At 40.7% G+C, this 26,152-nt stretch overlaps 1 protein-coding gene across 2 annotated transcripts in view; it reads right to left on the reverse strand.

Moving 5' to 3' along the window:
- The window catches only part of SEPTIN2 (septin 2), a 126,269-nt gene that overhangs the window by 79,750 nt on the left and 20,367 nt on the right, over positions 1–26,152 (reverse strand). For both annotated transcript variants that reach the window (XM_053709898.1, XM_053709897.1), the window contains exons 5-7: positions 25,241–25,364; positions 17,247–17,381; positions 17,034–17,151 (exon numbers count right to left, since the gene is read on the reverse strand). In XM_053709898.1, coding sequence (XP_053565873.1) covers positions 17,034–17,151; positions 17,247–17,381; positions 25,241–25,364 — 377 coding nt within the window. The remainder of the gene's footprint in view (positions 1–17,033; positions 17,152–17,246; positions 17,382–25,240; positions 25,365–26,152) is intronic.

Raw genomic sequence — 26,152 nt, forward strand, 5'->3', positions numbered from 1 at the left:
TTATGTATACGGAGAACGCAAGACACTGACTGACTTCTGCCTTATCTGGGAACCATGGGACACTCTTATGTCCCATAATGTACATAACTAGACTATCTGACATCTGACACTACCACCATACCCTTGCAGCCATTCCCCCACATTCTGCTATATGAGGAAGCCGGACACGGGACATTCAAGGGAGCTAGTGAAGGCATTACTATAGCCTCTCTTGACCCCCACAAGATACGTGGTGCAATGACCTAAACCCCCATACATGTACACCCTCACTGTGCCTGCAATATTCCCCTACTACATAGTCCTAACAATCCTATATGCTAATCCAAAAGCCGTCCCAGTTGTATATTCACTAAAAAGAGCCACTAGGCTCCATATTGTTTAACAAGACCCTAATTGACGGCCTCTGTAAAAACGAGGTACGTGTACCAATTGAGGCGGTAATACGCCTCATGTTATGTAGTTTATGTACTGTGTTATACTGTTGTTCACTTTGTTATGATACATAAGCTGTATGCCATGTGATTTACCTCAATAAAAACTATTTAATATAAAAGCCCATGTGGAAGCCACCGCTCTAGTGGAGTGAGCTGTAATTCTTTCAGGAGGCTGCTGTCCAGCAGTCTCATAAGCCAAACGGATGATGCTTTTCAGCCAAAAGGAAAGAGAGGTAGCCGTAGCCTTTTGACCTCTATGCTTTCCAGCATAGACAACAAACAAAGAAGATGATTGGCGAAAATCTTTGGTTGCCTGCAAATAAAACTTCAAGGCACGAACCACGTCCAAGTTGTGCAACAGACGGTCTTTCTTAGAAGAAGGATTAGGACACAGAGAAGGAACAACAATTTCCTGATTGATATTCCTGTTAGAAACAACCTTAGGGAGAAACCCAGGTTTGGTACGCAAAACCACCTTATCAGCATGGAAAACAAGATAAGTTCAGAAACTCTTCGAGCTGAAGAGATAGCAACTAGAAACAGAACTTTCCAAGATAGAAGCTTAATATCTATGGAATGCATGGGTTCAAACGGAACCCCCTGAAGAACATTAAGAACTAAATTGAGACTCCATGGTGGAGCAACAGGTTTAAACACAGGCTTAATTCTAACTAAAGCCTGACAAAAAGCCCGAACGTCTGGGACATCTGCCAGACGCTTGTGCAACAGAAAAGACAAAGCAGATATCTGTCCCTTTAAGGAACTAGCGGACAATCCTTTCTCCAATCCTTCTTGGAGAAAAGACAAAATCCTAGGAATCCTGATCTTACTCCATGAGTAGCCTTTGGATTCACACCAAAAAAGATATCGCCATATCTTATGATAGATCTTCCTGGTGACAGGCTTTCGAGCCTGAATTAAGGTATCTTTGACCGACTCAGAGAAACCCTGCTTTGATAAAATCAAGCATTCAATCTCCAAGCAGTCAGTTGCAGAGAAATGTGAATGGACCTTGAATCAAAAGGTCCCGTCTCAGTGGCAGAGTCCATGGTGGCAGAGATGACATGTCCACCAGGTCTGCATACCAAGTCCTCCGTGGCCACGCAAGTGCTATCAAAATCACTGAAGCTCTCTCCTGTTTGATTCTGGCAATCAGACGCGGAAGGAGAGGGAAAGGTGGAAACACATAAGCCAGGTTGAACGACCAGGGTACTACTAGAGCATCTATCAGTACTGCCTGAGGATCCCTTGACCTGGATCCGTAACGAGGAAGTTTGGCGTTCTGACGAGACGCCATCAGATCCAATTCTGGTGTGCCCCATAACTGAACCAGTTGAGCAAACACCTCCGGATGGAGTTCCCACTCCGCCGGATGAAAAGTCTGACGACTTAGAAAATCTGCCTCCCAGTTCTCCACCCCTGGGATATAGATCGCTGATAGATGGCAAGAGTGAGTCTCTGCCCATCGGATTATCCTGGAAACTTCCATCATCGCCAAGGAACTTCTTGTTCCCCCCTGATGATTGATATAAGCTACAGTCGTGATGTTGTCCGACTGAAACCTGATGAATCCGGCCGAAGCCAGCTGAGGCCATGCCTGAAGAGCATTGAATATCGCTCTTAATTCCAGAATATTTATCGGTAGGAGGGCCTCCTCCTGAGTCCACAAACCCTGTGCTTTCAGGGAATTCCAGACTGCACCCCAGCCCAGTAGGCTGGCGTCCGTCGTCACAATAACCCACGCTGGCCTGCGGAAACACATTCCCCTGGACAGGTGATCCTGTGACAACCAACAAAGAAGAGAGTCTCTGGTCTCTTGATCCAGATTTATCTGAGGAGATAAATCTGCATAATCCCCATTCCACTGTTTGAGCATGCAGTGGTCTGAGGTGCAAGCGAGCAAACGGAACTATGTCCATTGCCGCTACCATAAGTCCGATTACCTCCATACACTGAGCCACTGACGGCCGAGGAATGAATGAAGAGCTAGGAAGGTGGTTAAAATCTTTGATTTCCTGACCTCCGTCAGAAATATTTTCATGTCCACCGAATCTATCAGAGTTCCCATGAATGGAACTCTTGTGAGAGGAATAAGAGAACTCTTTTTCACGTTCACCTTCCACCCATGAGATCTTAGAAAGGCCAACACTAAGTCCGTGTGAGACTTGGCAAGTTGGAAAGTCGGCGCTTGAATTAAGATGTCGTCTAGATAAGGCGCCACTGCTATGCCCCTCGGCCTTAGGACCGCCAGAAGGGACCCTAGCACCTTTGTGAAGATTCTTGGCGCCGTGGCCAACCCGAAGGGAAGAGCCACAAACTGGTAATGCCTGTCCAGAAAGGCAAACCTGAGGAACTGATGATGATCTTTGTGGATAGGAATGTGTAGATACGCATCCTTTAGATCCACGGTAGTCATATATTGACCCTCCTGGATCATTGGTAAAATAGTCCGAATGGTCTCCATCTTGAAGGATGGAACTCTTAGGAATTGGTTTAGGATCTTGAGATCTAAAATTGGTCTGAAGGTTCCCTCTTTTTTGGGAACCACAAACAGATTGGAGTAGAAACCTTGCCCCTGTTCTGTTTTCGGAACTGGGCAGATAACTCCCATGGTAAAAAAGGTCTTCCACACAGCGTAAGAACACCTCTCTTTTTGTCTGGTTTACAGATAATGGAGAAAGATGGAACCTCCCCCTTGGAGGAGAATCTTTAAAATCTAGGAGATACCCCTGGGTTACAATTTCTAAGACCCAGGAGTCCTGAACGTCTCTTGCCCAGGCCTGAGCAAAGAGAGAAAGTCTGCCCCCTACTTGATCCGGTCCCGGATCGGGGGCTATCCCTTCATGCTGTCTTAGTGGCAGCAGCAGGCTTTTTGGCCTGTTTACCCTTGTTCCAAGCCTGGTTAGGTCTCAAGGTTGGCTTGGATTGAGCAAAGTTCCCCTCTTGCTTTGCAGCAGGGGAAGAGGAAGCAGGACCACCCTCAAAGTTTCGAAAGGAACGAAAATTATTTTGTTTGGTCCTTGTCTTATTTGACTTATCTTGAGGGAGGGCATGACCCTTCCCTCCAGAGATGTCTGAAATGATCTCTTTCAGTGCAGGCCCGAATAGGGTCTTACCTTTAAAAGGGATGGTCAAAGCTTAGATTTAGATGACACATCAGCTGACCAGGACTTAAGCCATAACACTCTATGCGCTAAAATGGCAAAACCTGAATTCTTTGCCGCTAACTTAGCAAGATGAAAAGCTGCGTCTGTAATAAAAGAATTAGCCAACTTAAGGGCCTTAATTCTGTCCAAAATATCATCTAGTGGGGTCTCCATCTGAAGAGCCTCTTCTAGAGCCTCAAACCAAAAAGCAGCTGCAGTGGTTACCGGAACAATGCACGCTATAGGTTGAAGAAGAAAACCCTGATGAACAAAAATTTTCTTTAGGAGACCCTCTAATTTTTTATCCATAGGATCAATAAAAGCACAACTGTCTTCAATAGGTATAGTTGTACACTTATCCAGAGTAGAAATAGCTCCCTCCACCTTAGGGACCGTCTGCCATGAGTCCTTTATGGTGTCAGAAATGGGGAACATTTTCTTAAAAACAGGAGGGGGAGCGAACGGAATACCTGGTCCATCCCACTCCTTAGTAACAATGTCTGAAATCCTCTTAGGGACCGGAAAAATATCAGTGTAAACAGGAACCTCTAAATATTTGTCCATTTTACGCAATTTCTCTGGAACGACAATAGGGTCACAATTATCTAGAGTAGCTAAAACCTCCCTGAGCAATAAACGGAGGTGCTCTAGCTTAAATTTAAATGCCGTCAAATCTGAATCTGTCTGAGGGAACATCTTTCCTGAATCAGAAATCTCTCCCTCAGACAGCAAATCCCTCATCCCTACCTCAGAACATTGTGAGGGAACATCGGATACGGCTACTAAAGCGTCAGAAGGCTCAGCATTTGTTCTTAACCCAGAGCTATTGCGCTTCCCTTGCAGTTTAGATAAAACCTCTGTAAGGGTAGTATTCATAACTGAAGCCATATCTTGCAAGGTGAAAGAATTAGACGCACTAGAAGTACTTGGCGTCGCTTGTGTGGGCGTAATTGGTTGTCACACTTGGGGAGAACTAGATGGCGAAACCTGATTTCCTTTTGTCTGAGAATCATTTAATGCCAAATTCTTATAAGTCAAAATATGCTGATTGCAATTTATAGACATATCAGTACAATTGGGACACATTCTTAGAGGGGGCTCCACAATGGCTTCTAAACAAATTGAACAATGAGTTTCCTCAGTATCAGATATGTTTAACAGGCTAGTAATGAAGCAAGCAAGCTTGGAAAACACTTTATTTAATGAAAAAAAACACAATTTGCAAAAACGGTACTGTACCTTTAAGAGTAAAAAAAGGCATACAGAAACTGCAAAACAGGTTAAAATTGCTTAAAAAATTCCAAAATTTTAACAGTGTACCCACTAAGCTTTAGAAGGATTGCACCACAAGTAAAAAAGCAATAGACCCCCAAATGAAAAAAACGGATTGATAATTGTCTAAAACCGGTTAAAAACCCCTAAAGCACCTTGCCACAGCTCTGCTGTGGCCCTACCTGCCCTTCGGAAGAGATAATATGGGGTTTAAAGCTCCAATTAGTCCCTCAGAAGACTATCAGGACCTCAGGAGAAGTTGCTTGCTGCTTGCAAATGTAGGCCCCGCCCACCTCACTCGATGTTGCTGGGGCCTACACAAAACTAACAAACCCTGCCTGAAAGCCATGTGGGTTATAAACAACCCCAAAGAACCCTCAAGCAAATGTCCCATAAAACAGAAAACGTTACTCACAGACACAAAAATGTTTGTCCCAAATTCACATAAACTGAGTGCCCACAAAAAATTAACCCTTTATGCAAGCTAGTAAAAACCTCTGATAACACTAGGATTACTGCTTACCCTTCCCCTAATGGGGACACTGTCAGCCTTTCTGAGTTAACAGTCTCTGCAGAAAATATGACTGAACATACCTCATTGCTGTATAGCAAGAAACCGTTCCTCACACTGAAGTTTTCCTGTACTCCTCAGCTTCTGTGGGAACAGCAGTGGACCTTAGTTACAAATGCTAAGATCATCATCCTCCAGGCAGAAATCTTCATCTATGTCCTGCCTGAGAGTAAATAGTACAACACCGGTACCATTTAAAAATAACAAACACTTGATTGAAGATAAAATAAAACTAACTGTTTAACACCTCTTCTCTTTACTCTTCCTGCTTAGAGCCAGCAAAGAGAATGACTGGGGGTGGAGTTAAGGGGGGAGCTATATAGACAGCTCTGCTGTGGTGCTCTCTTTGCTACTTCCTGTCAGGAAGGACAATATCCCACAAGTTAGGATGAAGCCGTGGACTCTGTACATCTTGCAAAAGAAATTGGGTGTTCTGTCCCTTTAAGGATTATAGAACCTTGCTCCCTGTTTGAATAAAATAATGGGCTAATAAGCTACACCTAAAATAATGGGCTAATAAGCTACACCTACAAAAAAAATAAACATATTCAAGAATTCACACAAAAATATGTCTAATACACACATACAAATTAGATATGTTTAATTTTTTTACAAAATTAAAGATTTCCAGAAACTTTCCACTTGAACATTTGGTTTTGGCATTTGCCACAGTAAACCTAATCAGGGTGGATTTTATTAAAATCAAAATTTTTGTCACTAGTCATTAAGACTCAATTTAAATCATGGTTTTCTACATAAAAGTTTCATTTTTAGAATAATAACTTTTCAGATTATGTTTCCAGTTATATAAAGAAATACACTGATAATTATTAAATTATTGGGAGGTGAACTATTTTAATAGATTAATCATTCATATCTGACAAAATATTCAGATGTCATTTATTGAAAGGAGAAAATAATCATTACCTGAATAGCAACAATGTTTTTATTTAACTAAAGAAAAATAACCAGTGGCATAACAACAACAATGTAAATATTTTCAAATGATATACAACATTATAGGTTTAACTTTCATTTTTACTGTTAGCCCCCCCTTCCCCTCCTAACACTTCTGCAGATCTATTCCACTCCACACAATCTTTTTTTTTTCTTTTTCCATTGAACTTCTTAAAACTTAGTAAGGGGTTAATTTTCTTAGCAAGGGCTTAATTCTTTATAAGGTCTATTTCTCATCATTTTATGTTTAGTTTATAACAACATTTTGGTGTAAAGAAGAGACATGTTATTTCTGAAGACACAAATTCACAGTTTTGAGAGCAACAAAACCAAGAATATGTGATGTGATATATATATAGAAAAAAAAATGCAAAAAATAATCTTACAGAAAGTTCTGAGAGAGCATGACATATGCATTAATAGATTTAATTTACCAAAAAAATTAAACATTACACTAATGAATATACAGCCTCATGCTACATAATTAATACCTTTGGATTATAATGTATCTTAACTCTTTAAAAAGGACTAAGGACGTACAGGGTACGTTCTACAAGAACTGTCATTTAATGACCAAGGAAGTACCCTATACGTCCTCAAGGTTTTCAAGCTCTACATTCAGTACAGAACGAGTCAAAGAAGGGAGAGGGGAAAAATGTTTGGGAAGGGATCTTGGAGGGTGGGCAGCTACACTACAGAAATTGGGGTTTTTATTTTATTATTTTTTAAAAAGGGGCAAATTTTGTAGTAAATGGGTACTGGCATACAGCTGCAAGTACCTAAGATGGCGGCCAATAGGTCGAGGGGAGGGGCTTAGAGAGCTGTTTGGGGGGGATCCTACACTAAAGATAAGATTTAAAAAAAAAAAAAAAAAAAAGGGAAGAGAGCTGTTTGAGGGGGATCAGGGGTGCGATGTGTCAGGAGGGAGGCTGATCTCTACACTAAAGCTAAAATATACCCTACAAGTTACCTAATTAACCCAAACAAACAGATGCGGTATAGGAGCGCCAAAGGCTTAGGTATACACCAGGTTAATAATCAAATGTAGAAAAATTGTGTAAAGGAATAAATATCAATATGATACTGATTATCAATAGTTGATCCAATAAGTTAATTATCATACATCAACCATTAAGATTAAAGCGAGAAGGGAAACAAGACCAAATGGATCTTAGTATAGAGGTTCAAAGACTAATCAAGTCTTGATGGTATTGAGTGACAACTACAAGGGGGTATATATAGATGTATTTAATAAATAAAATAAAATAAAATAAGCAATATTGCTATAACAATAGGTTAGGATAAAAAACAAAAAGGTCAACCTAAAAGGTCAACCTAAGTTATAATAGATATACATCAAGAACAATAAAAAAATCTGGTTACAAACAAGACGGTTACAAATATGGATAAGTATAAAAGACCTTGGAATACAGTTGATAAAACCTAGATTATAGTTTAAAATATCGGAACAGTATTAGAATATATTAAAGATATATATGTGAAAAATATCAAAAAGCTATAAAAAAAATGTGGACAATTATAGATATCTATAAATCAATACCGGTATGATTGGGGGATAAGTGTGTACGGTGAAACAATGTGACCAGTGTACAAACTGTGCCAATAAAAATCGTGTCAATAAATCAGTGTAACTTCAAAAAAGTCAAAATGAAAAGAGCAAATTGTTACAAAAATGTACAAACAGTATACATAGTACATGAAATTAACAGGTGTGGAAGGACAGCCGGTTGGTCCTGGATAAAAAAAGTCCCAAAAAAAGGAAAAAAAACGTTGAAACGTTAAAATTTAAATCCAAGGACTCTAATGAGATATTTAATATCAAGCAATTAGGTGCACAGATCAGTTTGTTATCTACCTCATTGAATGTGGGTGTGGCCTGCAATATGTCGGACAGACCACACGGAAACAGAGATAGGATCCTGAGAGCACCTATTACAGATTAAAGCCCGTGACACACTGCAAGCGATGCGGCGCGAGGCGAAGCAGTTGCTTTGCTCCGCGTCGCTTCTGAAGTTCAAATATTTCATCTCTGAGCGCTCAGCTACGCGTCCTGACGCAGAAGAGTGCTCAGAGATGAAAAGGCAGGACACACTGAGCGCACACAGCTGCATGTACACGCTGCGCGTCGTTCTGCTTGCAGTGTGTCACAGCCTTAAGTGGAAGAAAGTCGATTTGCCAATTTACAAACACTTTAAGGAAGTACATGGAGGGAGTGACAAAAGCTTTAAATATATGGGGATAAGCAAATTGTCTAAAGATTGGAGAGGAGGTGATATGGAATTAAGAATGTTCAGGACCGAATCTAAATGGATTTTTAATCTAGATAGCATTCACCCTAAGGGATTAAATGCAAATTTTGAAATGGTCCACCTAATCTAATCTGAGATTCACCCTCTCTCTTCCCCAACACTTCCTTTTTCTTTGATTAATCTAATTCTGTCAGTAATTCAACTAGAACCTATCCTCTAGTATGCAAGATAATTGAGAAGACAGAGCATGTATTATCATACTAGCCTATACCTCTCTTAAACTTAGATTTTCCTCCTAAGTTTGGTTCTTGTAGTATATCATATGGGTGCTCTTTGTATAGAGCACTTAGTAAGGTGTAGAAAAATATTCTTAATGAATTTTTTTTATGAAAAACCCCTATAATTAGTTTTTTTATTTTATTTATATATATATATATATATATATATATATATATATATATATATATATATATATATATTTATATATATATATATCTTAGTATTTGTAAGTCCTGGAGAATATTGAGCCTAAAATCCTTAAGTTTCAACCAGCCATAACAGCAATAATTCACTAATTCATATATCCATTTTTCATTTTTCTAAGTAATATATATAGCCATGTAGTATATCATATAAAACCGGAAAATAGAAAATAAGGCCCAATATCTATTTTATATTTTTTATATTTTTATTATTATTTATTTCCTATGTACTCCAAATATATTACATTTAGTCTCGAATATTTTATCTCTGGCCCCCAATATCATTTAATGGTAAGGCTATTAACCCACAATCCTCTGTAATAGTGGTGGAATCTAGTATATTGGTATAGATGGTTGCCAATCCCCACATGCCCGCAACAAATATGGCGTCCGAATAACCACTACAACCGGAAATAGTGACGTGAGATTTTGCCACGAGAGCGGCCTGAGCTTTGAATTTTTTGGCGCCATCAATGCAGGCCACCCTTTCCATCTGATTGGATTACCTACCATTTATAAGGTCAGTAAACTTTGAGCTTCACTATGTCTTGATAAAGGCCCTAAGGGCTGAAACGCATAGACGGAATTCTAAAGCAGGATTTGTGAGGCTCAATATTACTACAGGACCACTAAATTTGGGTGAGTTTATTTACCAATAGATTCGACCCCAAATACAATTTGTATATCGCTTGTTTCCTTTTTCTTTAGGTTATTGTTAATTTGGTACTGAACTTGGACGCAGGATTCGTTTTAGGAATTTGTGACTTTTTAGAATTTTATTTGGACTCCAGAATTATTTTGGATTTTGTATCACTTTGGATTTTGTATCACTCTTTTTTGGATAGACTGTGCATTAATTTGGATTATTTTTAACGTTTCAAAGTTTTTTTCCTTTTTTTGGGACTTTTTTTTATCCAGGACCAACCGGCTGTCCTTCCACATCACTTGTTAATTTCATGTACTATGTATACTGTTTGTACATTTTTGTAACAATTTGCTCTTTTCATTTTGACTTTTTTGAAGTTACACTGATTTATTGACACTATTTTTATTGGCACTATTTGTACACTGGTCACATTGTTTCACTGTACACACTTATCCCCCAATCATACCGGTATTGATTTATAGATATCTATAATTTTCCAAATTTTTTATGGCTTTTTGATATTTTTCACATATATATCTTTAATATATTCTAATACTGTTCCGATATTTTAAACTATAATCTAGGTTTTATCATCAACTGTATTCCAAGGTCTTTTATACTTATCCATATTTGTAACGGTCTTGTTTGTAAGCAGATTTTTTATTGTTCTTGATGTATCTCTATTATAACTTAGGTTGATCTTTTTTGTTTTTTATCCTAACCTATTGTTATAGCAATATTGCTTATTTTATTTATTAAATACATCTATATATACCCCCTTGTAGTTGATTAGTCTTTGAACCTCTATACTAAGATCCATTTGTTCTTGTTTCCCTTCTCGCTTTAATCTTAATGGTTAATGTTTGATAATTAACTTATTGGATCAACTATTGATAATCAGTATCATATTGGTATTTATTGCTTTACACAATTTTTCCACGTTTGATTATTAACCTGGTGTATACTTAAGCCTTTGGCGCTCCTATACCGCATCTGTTTGAAATCTTTTTTAGGACCCAGTTAGGAGGTCTTTTTATAGTGTAGCTCGTATACCAACTCAGGCGCTAGTCACTATATATTTTAGACCACACACTACCTAATTAACCCCTTAACTGCTGGGCATAATACACGTGTGGTGCGCAGCAGGATTTAGCGGCCTTCTAATTACCAAAAAGTAATGCCAAAGCCATATATGTCTGCTATTTCAGAACAAAGGGGATCGCAGAGAAGCATTGAAAACAATTTGTGCTATAATAGCACAAGCTGTTTGTAAATAATTTCAGTGAGAAAGCTAAAGTTAGTGAAAAAGTTACCGATTGTTTTTTTTTATTTTTTTTAAATTGCATTTGGTGGTTAAATGGTAGCATGAAATATACCAAAATGGGCCTAGATCAATACTTTGGGTTGTTACTTCTTCGCTGGGTAAACTTATCATCAGTTATGGCTTCAAATATCACCTCTATGCAGATGACACCCAGATCTACCTCTCCACCTGTCCTTTCTCATGTCAGCGACTGCTTATCTGGTATTTCTTCCTGGATGGCCTCTCACCACCTAAAGATTAACATGTCCAAGACTGAGCTCCTTCTTATCCCCCCTCAAGCTCTACACCGACTTCTCTATCCCTGTTGATGGCATCACCATTTCCCCAAGTCCGCTGCCTCGGAGTCACACTTGACTCAAATCTATCCTTCGTCCCCCATATCCAATCGCTTTCTACATCCTGCCGCAACCATCTACGCAATATTTCCAAAATTCGCCCTTTTCTACATGACATGACAAAGCAAATAATCCACTCCCTTGTTATTTCCCGACTTGACTACTGCAATAACCTACTCGCTGGCCTTCCTCTTTCCCGCCTCTCCCCCCTTCAATCCATCCTAAATGCCTCGGCCAGGCTGATCCACCTTTCCCGTCGATCTGTATCTGCTGCACCTCTCTGCGAGTCCCTTCATTGGCTCCCCATTCACAGCAGAATTAAATTCAAAATTCTCACCCTTACATACAAAGCTCTCACCAACGCCGCTCCCCTCTACCTATCCTCTCTAATACACAAGTATACTCCAGCCCGTCCACTAAGATCCAACAATGACCTGCTCCTTGCATCCGCAACTATCACCTCCTCTCATGCTAGACTGCAGGACTTCTGTCGTGCAGCACCTACCCTCTGGAACACTCTCCCTCGTGCTGTCAGGCTTTGCCCTAATCTGTCTTCCTTTAAATGTTCCCTGAAGACTTTTCTGTTCAGGGAAGCCTACCACCCAACTCAATAAGTTAACTTCACTTACCTAACATTTACCTCATCTAACTCTGTATTAACATCTTTCCAAATCTTGCAGTCCTCCCCTGTTTCTCAACCTCCTACCTTCTAGATTGTAAATTCCCACGGGAATAGGGCCCTCAATCCCTCCTGTATGTGTTTGTAAATTTTGTCCTGTCTCTTACAAGTCTTGTATTGTTTTATTTAAATGAATTGTATCCATGGACAGCGCTGCAGAATATGTTGGTGCTTCATAAATAAAGTATAATGCTACTTATTGCCCTATAACTTGGGGGGAAAAAGCAAAGAATGTGTAAACATTGGGTATTTCTAAACTCAGGACAAAATTTAGAAACTATTTAGCATGGGTGTTTTTTGGTGGTTGTAGATGTGTAACAGATTTTGGGGGTCAAAGTTAGAAAAAGTGTGTGTGTGTCCCATTTTTTATAAAAAATGTTTATAGTAAATTATAGAAATTGATGAAAATAATGTTATCTTTAGAAAGTCCATTTAATGGCGAGAAAAACGGTATATAATATGTGTGGGTACAGTAAATGAGTAAGAGGAAAATTACAGCTAAACACAAACACCGCAGAAATGTAAAAACAGCCCTGGTCCCAAACGGTAAGAAAAATCTGAAAGTACTGTAAGGGTTAAATCGAAAGCTAATCATTAGATAGCTTTTTCCTCAAAAAGGATTAAAAGATCCTACTTAAATAAAAAATTGATTTAAAATTATTTTTTTTTTTTTTATTGATTCTTAATAATTCTTTCCAGCTATTTTAATCATTGGTTCTAGAATTATACATTAGAGAACTTTCAATTTTCCCTTAAAAGGTTTATTACTCATTTTATAAATATTTCCGTTACTGGATTAACTACACAAAAAATAGGCTACAGATTAGCAGTGAAATACAGGTCCAGAGTTTAATTTAGGCACTGAGCCAATTAGGGATTGCATATTTGCATACCCACCAATCATGTTTTTCAGCTTAGAATCTGCAGTGCATTGCTGCACCATAACCGACTATCTGTTTAACCCCTTTGCAGGAGTTGAGCATAGTTCTTTACAAGCAAACGTATACTGAGAGGCTTAATCGAGCACAGTTTAATAAGGAGTTTGTCCTATTACATGCAGTCAAGGTAGAAAATTGTAGGTAAATATAGTAATAATGCTTTCATACACAATAAAGTTGTTATCAGTAGTGGGAAAGATGGGACTTACCACAATACAAGAGTGAGAATCAATTTTCAACTGAACATTCATTCCCCAGACCTCCTAGGCAAAGACTACTCAGGTTATCGCCCAAATTTAATGAAAACTTGATACCAGGTGATAATTCATTCCTCTTGGTATTCAGTGTCCATGCCACTTAATTCAGCCTACTCCTGCTCACCAATGTAGAAACTGTATATCCCGGAGAAAGCCAGGAAGACTAAGGAACTGTGGAGCAGAGCTGCTGAAAAGCACTGGTCGGATTACCTGTCATTTCAAGCTGAACAGAAAAGTTACAATAATCTACATATTTCTTCAGAGGAGCTGAAATTCCAACACAGAGCCTGGAGGTTCACTGAAATACCCACCTGAGGTATTCACAGAACAGCACCACACCAGAAAACCTGGGGCTATTAAAACATTACACTTATTTCTTGTCACTACTTTAACCTTGTTCCGCTGTGAATTTTGTAGCACAGACAACACTTCATTAGTTACACACTGCTCTTAAAGTGAAAGTCAATCCTAGCGTTTTACAAACGCTAGGATTGACTATTGAAACAAAGGGTACATTTACTTCATGTAGAAAGCTCCTTTATTTGAATCAATCGATCGCCGTTTTTAGCTGCTACAGCAGCCTACGGCTAAAAAAATTTTTTGCTAAGAGGTGACGTTTTGACCTCTTAGCCAATAGTCGTGCGGTAAATCCAGCTTGGCGCACCGCAACGTCACCTCTTAGCCAAAACATTTTTTAACTGTGAACTGTTGTACCAGGTAAAGATGGCGATTGATTGAAACAAATAAAGGCGCTTTCTACATGAAGTATCTTATACTTCATGAATGAAAGTCCCCTTTGTTTCAATAGTCAATCCTAGCGCTAGGATTGACTTTCACTTTAATAAATGATCGTTGCTTATGGAGACAAGGAAATGTTTGCAGGTAATTACATTTTAACAGCTTGCCCCACACTTTTTGATCTACAGTTGAAGGACAGGTGGGCATCATTAATTAATCTAAGTGCATACAGAGCAATGTGTCCTAAGTCCTGTCACTTAGGGGACACTAAAGTCAAAATTAAACTTTCATTATTAAGATAGAGCAGGCAATTTTATTCAACTTTCTAATTTACTTCCATTAACAAAATGTGCACAGTCTTTATATTTAAACTTTTTAAAGTCACCAGCTTCTACTGAGCATGAGCAAGAATTCACAGAATAAACATATATGCATTTGTGATTGGCTGATGGCTATCACATGGTACAGGGGGAGTGAAAATAGACTTTTAAAAAATTGTCAGAATAAAAATCTACTACTCATTTGAAGTTCAGACTAAGTGCTATTGCATTGACTTTTTATCATGCATTTGTCGATTATGCAAATTTGCTCTATAGAGGCCTCATTCTTGAAGGCCCAAGAAGAAGCCACAGCTCTAGTTGAATGAGCCATGATCCTCTGAGGAGGCTTATGTACCGCTGTCTCAACCAAAAAGACAAAGAAGTAGAAGAGGCTCTTTGCCCCTTGCACTTGACAGAATACAACACAAAAAGATGATGTAGACTGTCTGAAATCCTTTGTAGCCTGAAGATAGAACTTCAAGGCACGAACCACATCCAGGTTATGAAGTAATCTCTCCTTTGAAGAAGGTGGTTTAGGACACAAAGAAGGAACAACTATTTCCTGATTGATGTTACGGTTAGACACCATCTTGGGGAGAAACCCCAACCCAGTGCGACGTACACCCTTATCCGCATGAAACACAAAATAAGAAGGATCACATTGCAAGGCAGCTAGTTCAGATACTCTGTGTGCCGATGCAATAGCCAACAGGAAGAGAACCTTCCAGGACAGAATCTTAATGTCTATGGAATGCATAGGTTCAAACGGAACCCTCTGCAAAACCTTAAGGACTAAGTTTAAGCTCCAAGGTGAAGCCGACTGCCTAAAGACAGGCCTGATTCTAGACAGAGCCTGAACAAAAGATTGAATGTCAGGGAGCACAGCGAGTCTCCTATACAACAAAACCAATAATGCAGAAATCTGCCCCTTTAAGGAACTAGCAGCAGGACCCTTCTCCAAACCATCTTGGAAAAAGGACAGAATCCTGGATACCTTCACCTCATGCCAAGGATATCCATGCTTATTACACCAGGACAAGTCATCCACACCTTATGGTAGATGCAACGAGTAACTGGCTTCCTTGCCTAAATTAGAGAATCAATCACACTTTCTGAAAAACCTCTCTTGGCTAAGACTAGGCGCAGTCAGCCTCAGAGAATCTAGATTTCGATGTTGAAAGGGGCCCTGTGAAAGCAGATCCCTCTATGGCGGAGAGGATGACATCCCCACCAGATCCTCAAACTACGTCCTCCATGGCCACGAAGGAGCAATCAGAATGGCCGGGCCTGCTCTTGTTTAATGCGTGCCACTACACGAGGTAAAAGTGGTAACAGTGGAAAAATGTAAGCTAGGCTGAATCCCCAAGAAACCACTAAAGCATCTATCAGCTCTGCCTGGGGATCCCTGGACCTTGACCGGTATCGAGGTAGCTTGCAGTTGTGTTTGGACGCCATGAGATCTATCTCCGGCGCTCCCCATCTGTGAAATCTCCGCAAACACCTCGGGGTGAAGAGACTATTCCCCTGGATGGAAAGATTGTCTGCTGAGAAAGTCCGCTTCCCAGTTGTCCACACCTGGAATGTGAAATCGATGAGAGCGAACAGTCGTGGGACTCCGCCCACTCCAGAATCCGAGACACCTCTCTCATCGTGAGGAAGCTCCTCGTGCCCCCCTGATGGTTGATGTAAGCCACCGAGGTAATGTTGTCGGTCTGGAATCTGATGAAATTGACCGACTCCAGAGAAGGCCATGCCTTCAGAGCATTGTAAATTGCTCGTAGTTCTAGGATGTTGATCGGAAGGAGAGACTCCTCCCTGGACCACTTTCCTTGTGCCATCCTGGCACCCCAAACAGCTCCCCATCCTGTCAGACTGGCGTCCGTGGTCACAATCTCCCAGGACGGTCGCAAGAAGGATGTCCCCATGGACAGTTGCTCATCTCGCACATTATGCAGCAATGACACAATAAACAATATCATGTATAAACCCCCCCTGTTCAATACTCCCCCTTCCAGGAATATTAACCCTTGGTTCTGTAAAGATAAAAAGGCGCCACACTGTGACCCTGTCTTCTAGGTTATCATTATTAATAAAAAAATTAAACAATCTTTACAGAATCTACGCCGTGGAACAGGAACACGGCCCTTCAAGTGTGACAGGTTAGTAGCCTCGCTCCCAACATGGACTTGGATGAAGAAAGCAGGCAGCGAAACTCGTCAATGCTGATTGCTTATGGAGCTGTTAATATGAGTCGGGATGGTTTCGCAGAAAGACTCTCTCTGCATCTCCGGACTCTAACTTTCATCCAAGCTCTCAGTGAGAGGCTGATAGGACTACTTGAAACTCCAGTCTCACTGCGAAGAGTACTACCCTCCATAAGAGACTACTACAAAACTCCGGCACTCCTCTGCCATCCTCCTGTGACGAAAGGCAAAGAATGACTGGGGGATGAGGGAAGTGGGGGAGGTATTTAAGCCTTTGGCTGGGGTGTCTTTGCCTCCTCCTGGTGGCCAGGTTCTTAATTCCCAATAGTAATGAATTAAGTCATGGATTCTCCTCCCCTTTAGATGGAAATACAGTATAGAAGCATACTATTTGCAGGTTACATGGGATATATTCCATCACAATCTAAAAACTATGCTTATTGATTGGTTTGCATCTTACTCTTCTCTTGAGTCTCTCACGTTCCCTAAGTGTCAGTGTGTCAGCTTTGGCGATGACAGGTACAATGTTCACTCTATTGTGCAAAGCCTTCATAAACTCAACATCCAGAGGCTTCAATCTGAAACACACAAACACAGTTTCAACTTTAACAGTGACACAGATACACAATATAGATAGAGGACTATAGAAAATAAAGGCAACTGTTTTACATACCCATGACCAAATGGAGAAATGAAGTAAAAGCAGCAATGTACACGGTTATCTATAATGTGACGTCTGTTCAGTCCACTCTCGTCATGCAAGTATCTCTCAAACTGGTCATCAACATAGGCAATGATTGGCTTAAAACTGCAAAAAACACAGCAATAAGCAAGCTGTAATATTTTGAATGGCTCTGGTGCATTACCCATGGCTTCCCCAAGATCTGTACAATGAGAATACATTGTATTGCAAAATAACAAACATATTCTAGTGGATAGTTCAGCAATTTTACCTGTAGATTATCTTATTAAAAACCAACAATATAAATACAAATTAGTAAAGCTCCTAACCATCTGTACCACTGCCACTCTTCTGTTAAGGCTTTTCACAAGATTTTGGAGTGAGTCAGTCGGAAATTGTGCCCATTCAGCCAAAAGAGGTGGCATAAGGCACTCATGTTGGGCAAGAAAGTCTGGCTCTTCATTGGAATTAGAATTCATAGCAAAGGTGTTCAGGGGGAGGTTAAGAAGAGGGCTCTGTGGTCCACACTACAGGGAGTGCAGAATTATTTGGCAAGTTGTATTTTTGAGGATTAATTTTATTATTGAACAACAACCATGTTCTCAATGAACCCAAAAACTCATTAATATCAAAGCTGAATAGTTTTGGAAGTAGTTTTTAGTTTGTTTTTAGTTATAGCTATTTTAGGGGGATATCTGTGTGTGCAGGTGACTATTACTGTGCATAATTATTAGGCAACTTAACAAAAAACAAATATATACCCATTTCAATTATTTATTTTTACCAGTGAAACCAATATAACATCTCAACATTCACAAATATACATTTCTGACATTCAAAAACAAAACAAAAACAAATCAGTGACCAATATAGCCACCTTTCTTTGCAAGGACACTCAAAAGCCTGCCATCCATGGATTCTGTCAGTGTTTTGATCTGTTCACCATCAACATTGCGTGCAGCAGCAACCACAGCCTCCCAGACACTGTTCAGAGAGGTGTACTGTTTTCCCTCCTTGTAAATCTCACATTTGATGATGGATCACAGATTTTCAATGGGGTTCAGATCAGGTGAACAAGGAGGCCATGTCATTAGATTTTCTTCTTTTATACCCTTTCTTGCCAGCCACGCTGTGGAGTACTTGGACGCGTGTGATGGAGCATTGTCCTGCATGAAAATCATGTTTTTCTTGAAGGATGCAGACTTCTTCCTGTACCACTGCTTGAAGAAGGTGTCTTCCAGAAACTGGCAGTAGGACTGGGAGTTGAGCTTGACTCCATCCTCAACCCGAAAAGGCCCCACAAGCTCATCTTTGATGATACCAGCCCAAACCAGTACTCCACCTCCACCTTGCTGGCGTCTGAGTCGGACTGGAGCTCTCTGCCCTTTACCAATCCAGCCACGGGCCCATCCATCTGGCCCATCAAGACTCACTCTCATTTCATCAGTCCATAAAACCTTAGAAAAATCAGTCTTGAGATATTTCTTGGCCCAGTCTTGACGTTTCAGCTTGTGTGTCTTGTTCAGTGGTGGTCGTCTTTGAGCCTCTCTTACCTTGGCCATGTCTCTGAGTATTGCACACCTTGTGCTTTTGGGCACTCCAGTGATGTTGCAGCTCTGAAATATGGCCAAACTGGTGGCAAGTGGCATCTTGGCAGCTGCACGCTTGACTTTTCTCAGTTCATGGGCAGTTATTTTGCGCCTTGGTTTTTCCACACGCTTCTTGCGACCCTGTTGACTATTTTGAATGAAACGCTTGATTGTTCGATGATCACGCTTCAGAAGCTTTGCAATTTTAAGAGTGCTGCATCCCTCTGCAAGATATCACTATTTTTGACTTTTCTGAGCCTGTCAAGTCCTTCTTTTGACCCATTTTGCCAAAGGAAAGGAAGTTGCCTAATAATTATGCACACCTGATATAGGGTGTTGATGTCATTAGACCACACCCCTTCTCATTACAGAGATGCACATCACCTAATATACTTAATTGGTAGTAGACTTTCGAGCCTATACAGCTTGGAGTAAGACAACATGCATAAAGAGGATGATGTGGTCAAAATACTCATTTGCCTAATAATTCTGCACTCCCTGTAAACTTGTCAAACCATGTCAGCTGGAAGCACAGCTTTATATCCTGTAGCATTAAAATGACCCGTCACTGGAGCTAAGCAGTATAGCCCAAACCTTGAAAACCAGAGTTCCAATGGTATACCACTTTGTGGATGGGTAGTTGTTGCACCTAGACTCTTCCACTTATAATAGCATTTACAGTTGACCGGGCAGATCTAGTAGGGCAAAAATTTCACAAACTGACAGAGGAGACCCCCTTTGACAGTGCCACATATAAAGACTGTGGGGATGTCATGGCTGTGTGCAGGATTGTATGCACATTTTAGCAATTGGTGTGGCTTAAACACCTATACTCAATTTGTAGTGGTGTCCACATGATTTTGGTAAAAATAGAAATTTATGCTTACCTGATAAATGTATTTCTTTTACGATATGACGAGTCCACAGATTTCATCCTTACTTATGGGATTACGCCTCCTGGTCACCAGGAGGAAGCAAAGAGCACCACAGCAGAGCTGTATATATAGCTCCTCCCTTCTCTCCCACTACAGTCATTCGACCGAAGTTAGGAAGAGAAAGGAAAAGCCAAGGTGCAGAGGTGACTGAAGTTTAACAAAAATAAAGACCTGTCTTAGAAATTGACAGGGTGGGCCGTGGACTCGTCATATCGTAAAAGAAATAAATTTATCAGGTAAGCATAAATTTCCTTTTCTTTTACAAGATATGACGAGTCCACGGATTTCATCCTTACTTATGGGATACAATACCAAAGCAATAGGACACGATGAAAGGGAGGGTCAAGACAGGAACCTAAACGGAAGGCACCACTGCTTGAAGAACCTTTCTCCCAAAAACAGCCTCAGACGAGGCAAAAGTATCAAATTTGGAAAATTTGGAAAAAGTGTGAAGAGATGACCAAGTTGCAGCCTTGCAAATCTGCTCAACAGAAGCATCATTTTTAAATGCCCATGAGGAAGCCTGCTGTCCAGCAGTCTCATATGCCAAACGGATGATACTCTTCAGCCAAAAAGAAAGAGAGGTAGCCGTAGCTTTCTGGTCCCTACGTTTTCCAGAAACAACAACAAATAATGAAGATGATTGACGAAAAGCTTTAGTCACCTGCAAGTAAAACTTCAGGGCACGGACCACGTCCAAGTTAAGTAACAGACGCTCCTTCTTAGAAGGATTAGGACACAAGGAAGGAACAACAAGTTCCTGATTAATATTCTTATTAGAAACAACCTTAGGAAGGAAACCAGGTTTGGTACGTAAGACCACCACCATCAGAATGGAAAAGAAGATAAGGAGAATCACATTGTAAAGCTGAAAGCTCAAACTCTACGAGCAGAAGAAATAGCAACCAAAAATAAAACTTTCCAAGATACTAAATTCAAACTCCAAGGAGGAGCAATTGGACTAAACACAGGCCTGATTCTAGTCAGAGCCTGACAAAAGAATTGAACATCTGGAACATCTGACAGACGTTTGTGTAGCAAAATAGACAAAGCAGAAATCTGTCCCTTTAAGGAACTTGCTGGCAACCCTTTCTCCAATACTTCTTGGAGAAAAGATAAAATACTGGGAATCCAAACCCTACTCCATGAGTAGCCCTTGGATTCGCACCAATAAAGATATTTACGCCATATCTTATGGTAAATTTTTCTAGTAACGGGCTTACGTGCCTGAATCAAGGTATCAATGACTGAATCAGAGAACCCTCGCTTAGATAAAATTAAGCGTTCAATCTCCAAGCAGTCAGCTGCATAGAAACTAGATTCGGATGATGGAAGGGTCCCTGAATGAGAAGGTCCTGCCTCAACTGAAGCTTCCATGGCAGCAGAGAGGACATGTCTACCAGATCGGCATAACAAGTCCTGGAGCAATGAGAATCACTGAAGCCTCTCCTGTTTGAGACGAGCAATCACCCGGGGAAGGAGAGCAAACTGTGAAAACACATAAGCTAGGTTGAACGACCAAGGCATTGCCAAGGCATCTATCAGTTGGGCCTGGATCCTTATCTCGGGAGCGTTGCATTCTGACGAGATGCCATAAGATCCAGCTCCGGTCTGCCCCATCTGAGATTCAGGGTTGCAAAGACCTCCGGATGAAGTTCCCATTCCCCCGGATGAAACGTCTGTCTGCTCAAAAAATCCACTTCCCAGTTGTCCACTCCTGGAATGTAGATTGCTGACAGATAACAAGAGTGAGCCTCCGCCCACCAAATTATTTTGGATTCTTCTGTCATCGCTAAGGAACTCCTTGTTCCTCCCTGATGATTGATGTAAGCCACAGTCGTGATGTTGTCTGACTGAAACTGGATGAATTTGGCCGAAGCCAACTGAGGGCAAGCCTGAAGCGCATTGAATATTGCTCTCAATTCCAGAATATTGATTGGAATTAGAGACTTCGACCGAGTCCACACACCCTGAGCCTTCAGGGAATTCCAGACTGCACCCCAACCTAGTAGACTGGCGTCCGTTGTCACCATCACCTATGAGGGTCTGCGGAAGCACGTCCCTTGGGACAGATGATCCGGCGACAACCACCAAAGAAGAGAGTCTCGTCTCCTGATCCAGATCTATCTGAGGAGACAAATTTGCATAATCTCCATTCCACTGCCTGAGCATGCTCAGTTGTAGAGGTCTGAGATGAAAATGAGCAAACGGAATGATGTCCATAGCCGCCACCATCAATCCAATTACCTCCATGCACTGAGCCACTGATGGCCGAGGATTGGACTGAAGGGTTCGGCATGTATTCAGAATCTTTAACTTTCTGACTTCCGTCAAAAAGATTTTCATAGATACAGAGTCTATTAGAGTTCCCAGGAAGGGAACCCTTGTCTGTTGAATTAATGAACTCTTTTCTAGATTCACCTTCCACCCGGAGTCCTTAGAAAGGATATGACAATGTTGGTATGAGACTTTGTCAGCTGATAAGATGACGCCTGGATCAGAATATCGTCCAGATAAGGCGCCACTGCAATGCCCCGCGGTCTGAGAACCGCCAGCCGAGACCCTAGAACCTTCGTGAAGATCCTGGGTGCCGTGGCCAACCAGAAAGGAAGGGCCACGAACTGAAAATGTTTGTCCAGAAAGGCAAACCTCAGGAACTGGTGATGATCTCTGTGGATAGGAATATGAAGATATGCATCCTTTAAGTCCACGGTAGTCATATATTGACCATCCTGGATCAATGGAAGAATTGTCCGAATAGTCTCCACCTTGAAGGATGGGACTCTGAGAAACTTGTTTAGACTCTTGAGATCTAAAATGGGTCGGAACGTTCCCTCTTTTTTGGGAACCACAAAAAGATTTGAGTAAAAACACCTGCCCCTGTATTGGAACGGGGAAAATTACTCCCATAGTGGAGAGGTCTTTTACACAATGTAAGAACGCCTCTCTTTTTATCTGGTCTACAGACAATCGTGAAAGAAGAAATCTTCCCTTTGGGACGGAATTTTTGAACTCCAGCTGATACCCTTGAGACACGATTTCCAGTGTCCAGGGATCCTGAACGTCTCTTATCCAAGCCTGGACAAAGAGAGAAAGTCTGCCCCCTACTAGATCCGGTCCCGGATCGGGGGCCGCCCCTTCATGCTGTCTTGGGAGCAGCAGCAGGCTTCTTGAGTTGTTTACCCTTATTCCAAGCCTGGTTGGGTTTTTCCAGATGGCTTAGGCTTGAGGAACGTTCCCTTCCTGTTTAGCGGCAGAGGAAGAGGGAACTCCTTTGAAATTACGAAAGGAACGAAAATTACTCTGTCTTCCCCTTTGCTTAGATGTTTTGTCTTGAGGGAGGAGATGACCCTCACCTCCCGTAATATCAGAAATTATTTCTTTCAAATCAGGCCCAAATAGGGTCTTTCCCTTGAAGGGAATAGCCAAAAGCTTTGATTTAGAAGACACATTCGCAGACCAAGATTTTAACCATAAGGCTCTGCGCGCTAAAATGGAAAATCCTGACGGTGTCAGCTATAAGGTACATCTTCTTAAAAATAGGGGAAGGGGAGAACGGGATACCCGGTCTTTCACATTCCCATGTAACAATCTCCGAAATTCTCTTGGGAACCAGAAAAACATTGCACCTAACACAAGTGCCTACAATAAAAAGAAGCCAGTCCCCCATACAAATAAAAAAACTCCCGGTCTGCGTGTAACAGAACCTTGCAGGGAGAAAACCTAGAACAGAGTTATTGCGTGTAGGTAAAAATCCCCAGTGTCAGCCCAAAACATAAGGGGGTTAAATATAGTACCTTTCTTACTAAAGAACACCCCAGATGACAGTATGCCCCAATGATATGAGAGCAGCCCCCAGAACCATATAAAGTAACAGACATAGGGTAAAAGAGCCAGCTCATAGAGGAAAAACGACAGTCCTTTCTGAGTTACTAAGTGTCACAGAAAGCGGTAGACTGCACATACCTCGATGCTGAGGAACAGCATAATTCGTCCCACACTGCCAGAGGTCCTTCTCCTCCTCCTCCAGGAATCTGTGGGAACAAACTGGGCCTTAGATAAAATCTGCTAAAACCATATTCAGCAGGGCAGCACACAGTCTTGAAGTCACAGAGAACACATACTTGAATCTGTACAGATCCCATTGCTATACCCTTGAGCAAAAAATAGTACACACTGGCACCATTTAAAAATAATAAACTCTTGATTGAAGAATCTAAACTAACACCTCACTTTACCTCTTCCTATCACTAACACAGACAAAGAGAATGACTGGGGTGGGAGGGAAGGGAGGAGCTATATATACAGCTCTGTTGTGGTGCTCTTTGCCTCCTCCTGCTGACCAGGAGGTGTAATCCCATAAGTAAGGATGAAATCCGTTGACTCGTCATATCTTGTAAAAGAAACACATTTTTTTTAAATAAAAATATGAGCCAGTATATCGGCATTATATTAAAGAAAACCCTTAAAGTGAATGTAAATTTTGATGCTAAAGTGCACGGTTTTTAAAAATTTGACTGAAAACAGGGGCACTTTAATTCATCAAAATGTACATTTCACTCCTGAAAAAAAAAAACAAAAAAAAAAAAAAAAAACTTACCTTTTAAACTTGACAGCTGCTCCAGCTTCCTCCGGTCGTTGCAAGCCATTTCTGATATCAGATATGATGGATGGTTCATCCTCCAATCACGGCTTTCCCCCCGGGGGAATCTGTGTCTCATTCAATGCCGTGATTGGAGGAAGCCGGATTCCTCATTTTAGACCCAGGAAGAAGCTTTGCGACGGGGGGAGGAAGCTTGATCTGCTGTTAAGATTAAAAAGGTACATTTTTTTCTTAACAGGAGTGAAATGTAAATTTTGATGAATTAAAGTGCCCCTGTTTTTACCGGGCATTTTAGCATCAAAATTTACATTCACTTTAAGACATTTACAGCAGTAGAAGCAATACGGCTGCAGAAGGAAATGTACAACAAATGCAGAAACTGAAAATTGGATCTTATATTTTCCTTGTGGCAAAAAAAACATTTGCATTACCTACACAAAGCTTATAAACAGGATGAGAATGACAGTTAAAAAGGATTATATTTAATAACCCCTTGACTGACAGTTTTGTTGAAGACCCCAAACATATCTCAAAAATAAAAGAATTAAACAAAACCAAACTATTTTTTATAGGCGAGTAGGAATCTCAATACCCGACAAATTGAGTCCCCTGTATGCTGTTTGTTTTTAGATATCATGGCTCTAACGTACTGGAGAACGTATGTGTGTTTATTGTGTTGTCATCCTAATGGACATCCACAAGAGATTTCTTTGAATAGCATAAAGTGGAAATAGACCAAGTGGATGTGTATTGAGTGAGAACACTGAATCATAGTGTATGGCGCCGGGTTTCCTGCACATTGATGGAACAATACTTTTGGAAGATATTTTCAGTAAACAGCTTAACACCAACACTCACCAGTCCTCACAATTCATAGCATCACCATAACCTGGAGTGTCAACCACAGTGAGGCGCAGCTTTACACCTCTCTCTTCTATCTCCACTGTAGAGGCTTCAATCTCCACTGTCCGTTCAATCTTATCTGGAATATGACAAATTTAGCAAGTGTTAAATGACCACCAGGTACAGTAAGAGTGTCTAGACAGTACAGGGCTGGCCTAAATCTAACTGCCCACACAGAACAATAATTAAAGGGGCATTGTACACTAGATTTTTCTTTGCATAAATGTTTTGTAAATAATCCATTTATATAGCCCATCTGGTAGCGTTTTTGTAACAATGCATAGTTTTGCTTATTTTTTAAGACCATTGTGCTGATTTTCAGACTCCTAACCAAGCTCCACAGTGTCAGATGTATAGAGACTCCTGATTATGTTATCTGTCTTTTCATATGCAGAGAAGGGGGGGAGGGAGAGTGTCTGCTCTTCATGTTTTTCCAACCCTTTTAACTGGGTGTCACAGCCAAACCTTATCAACAGTGCCAAACTGGGAGCTTTTAAAGGGACATTATACACTCATTTTTTCTTTGCATAAATGTTTTGTAGATAATCTATTTATATAGCCCATAAAGTTTTTTTTTTTAATTAAATGTATAGTTTTGCTTATTTTTAAATAACATTGCTCTGATTTTCAGACTCCTAACCAAGCCCCAAAGTTTTATGTGAATACGCTCGACTACCTACTCCAGCTTGCTCCTGTTTGTGTAAAGGGTCTTTTCATATGCAAAAGAAGGGGGAGGGGGGGAGTGTCTTATTTGTCACTTGCAGTGGGCTTTCCAGCTACCTTTTCAACAGAGCCAAACTGACAGCTTCTAAGTAAGTTTTTAAACAGTTTTATACTGGATTTTTATATCAGTATCTGTGCATCCTA

This window comes from Bombina bombina, chromosome 4 (genome assembly GCF_027579735.1).
Source record: "Bombina bombina isolate aBomBom1 chromosome 4, aBomBom1.pri, whole genome shotgun sequence".
NCBI classification, from domain to species: Eukaryota; Metazoa; Chordata; class Amphibia; order Anura; family Bombinatoridae; genus Bombina; species Bombina bombina.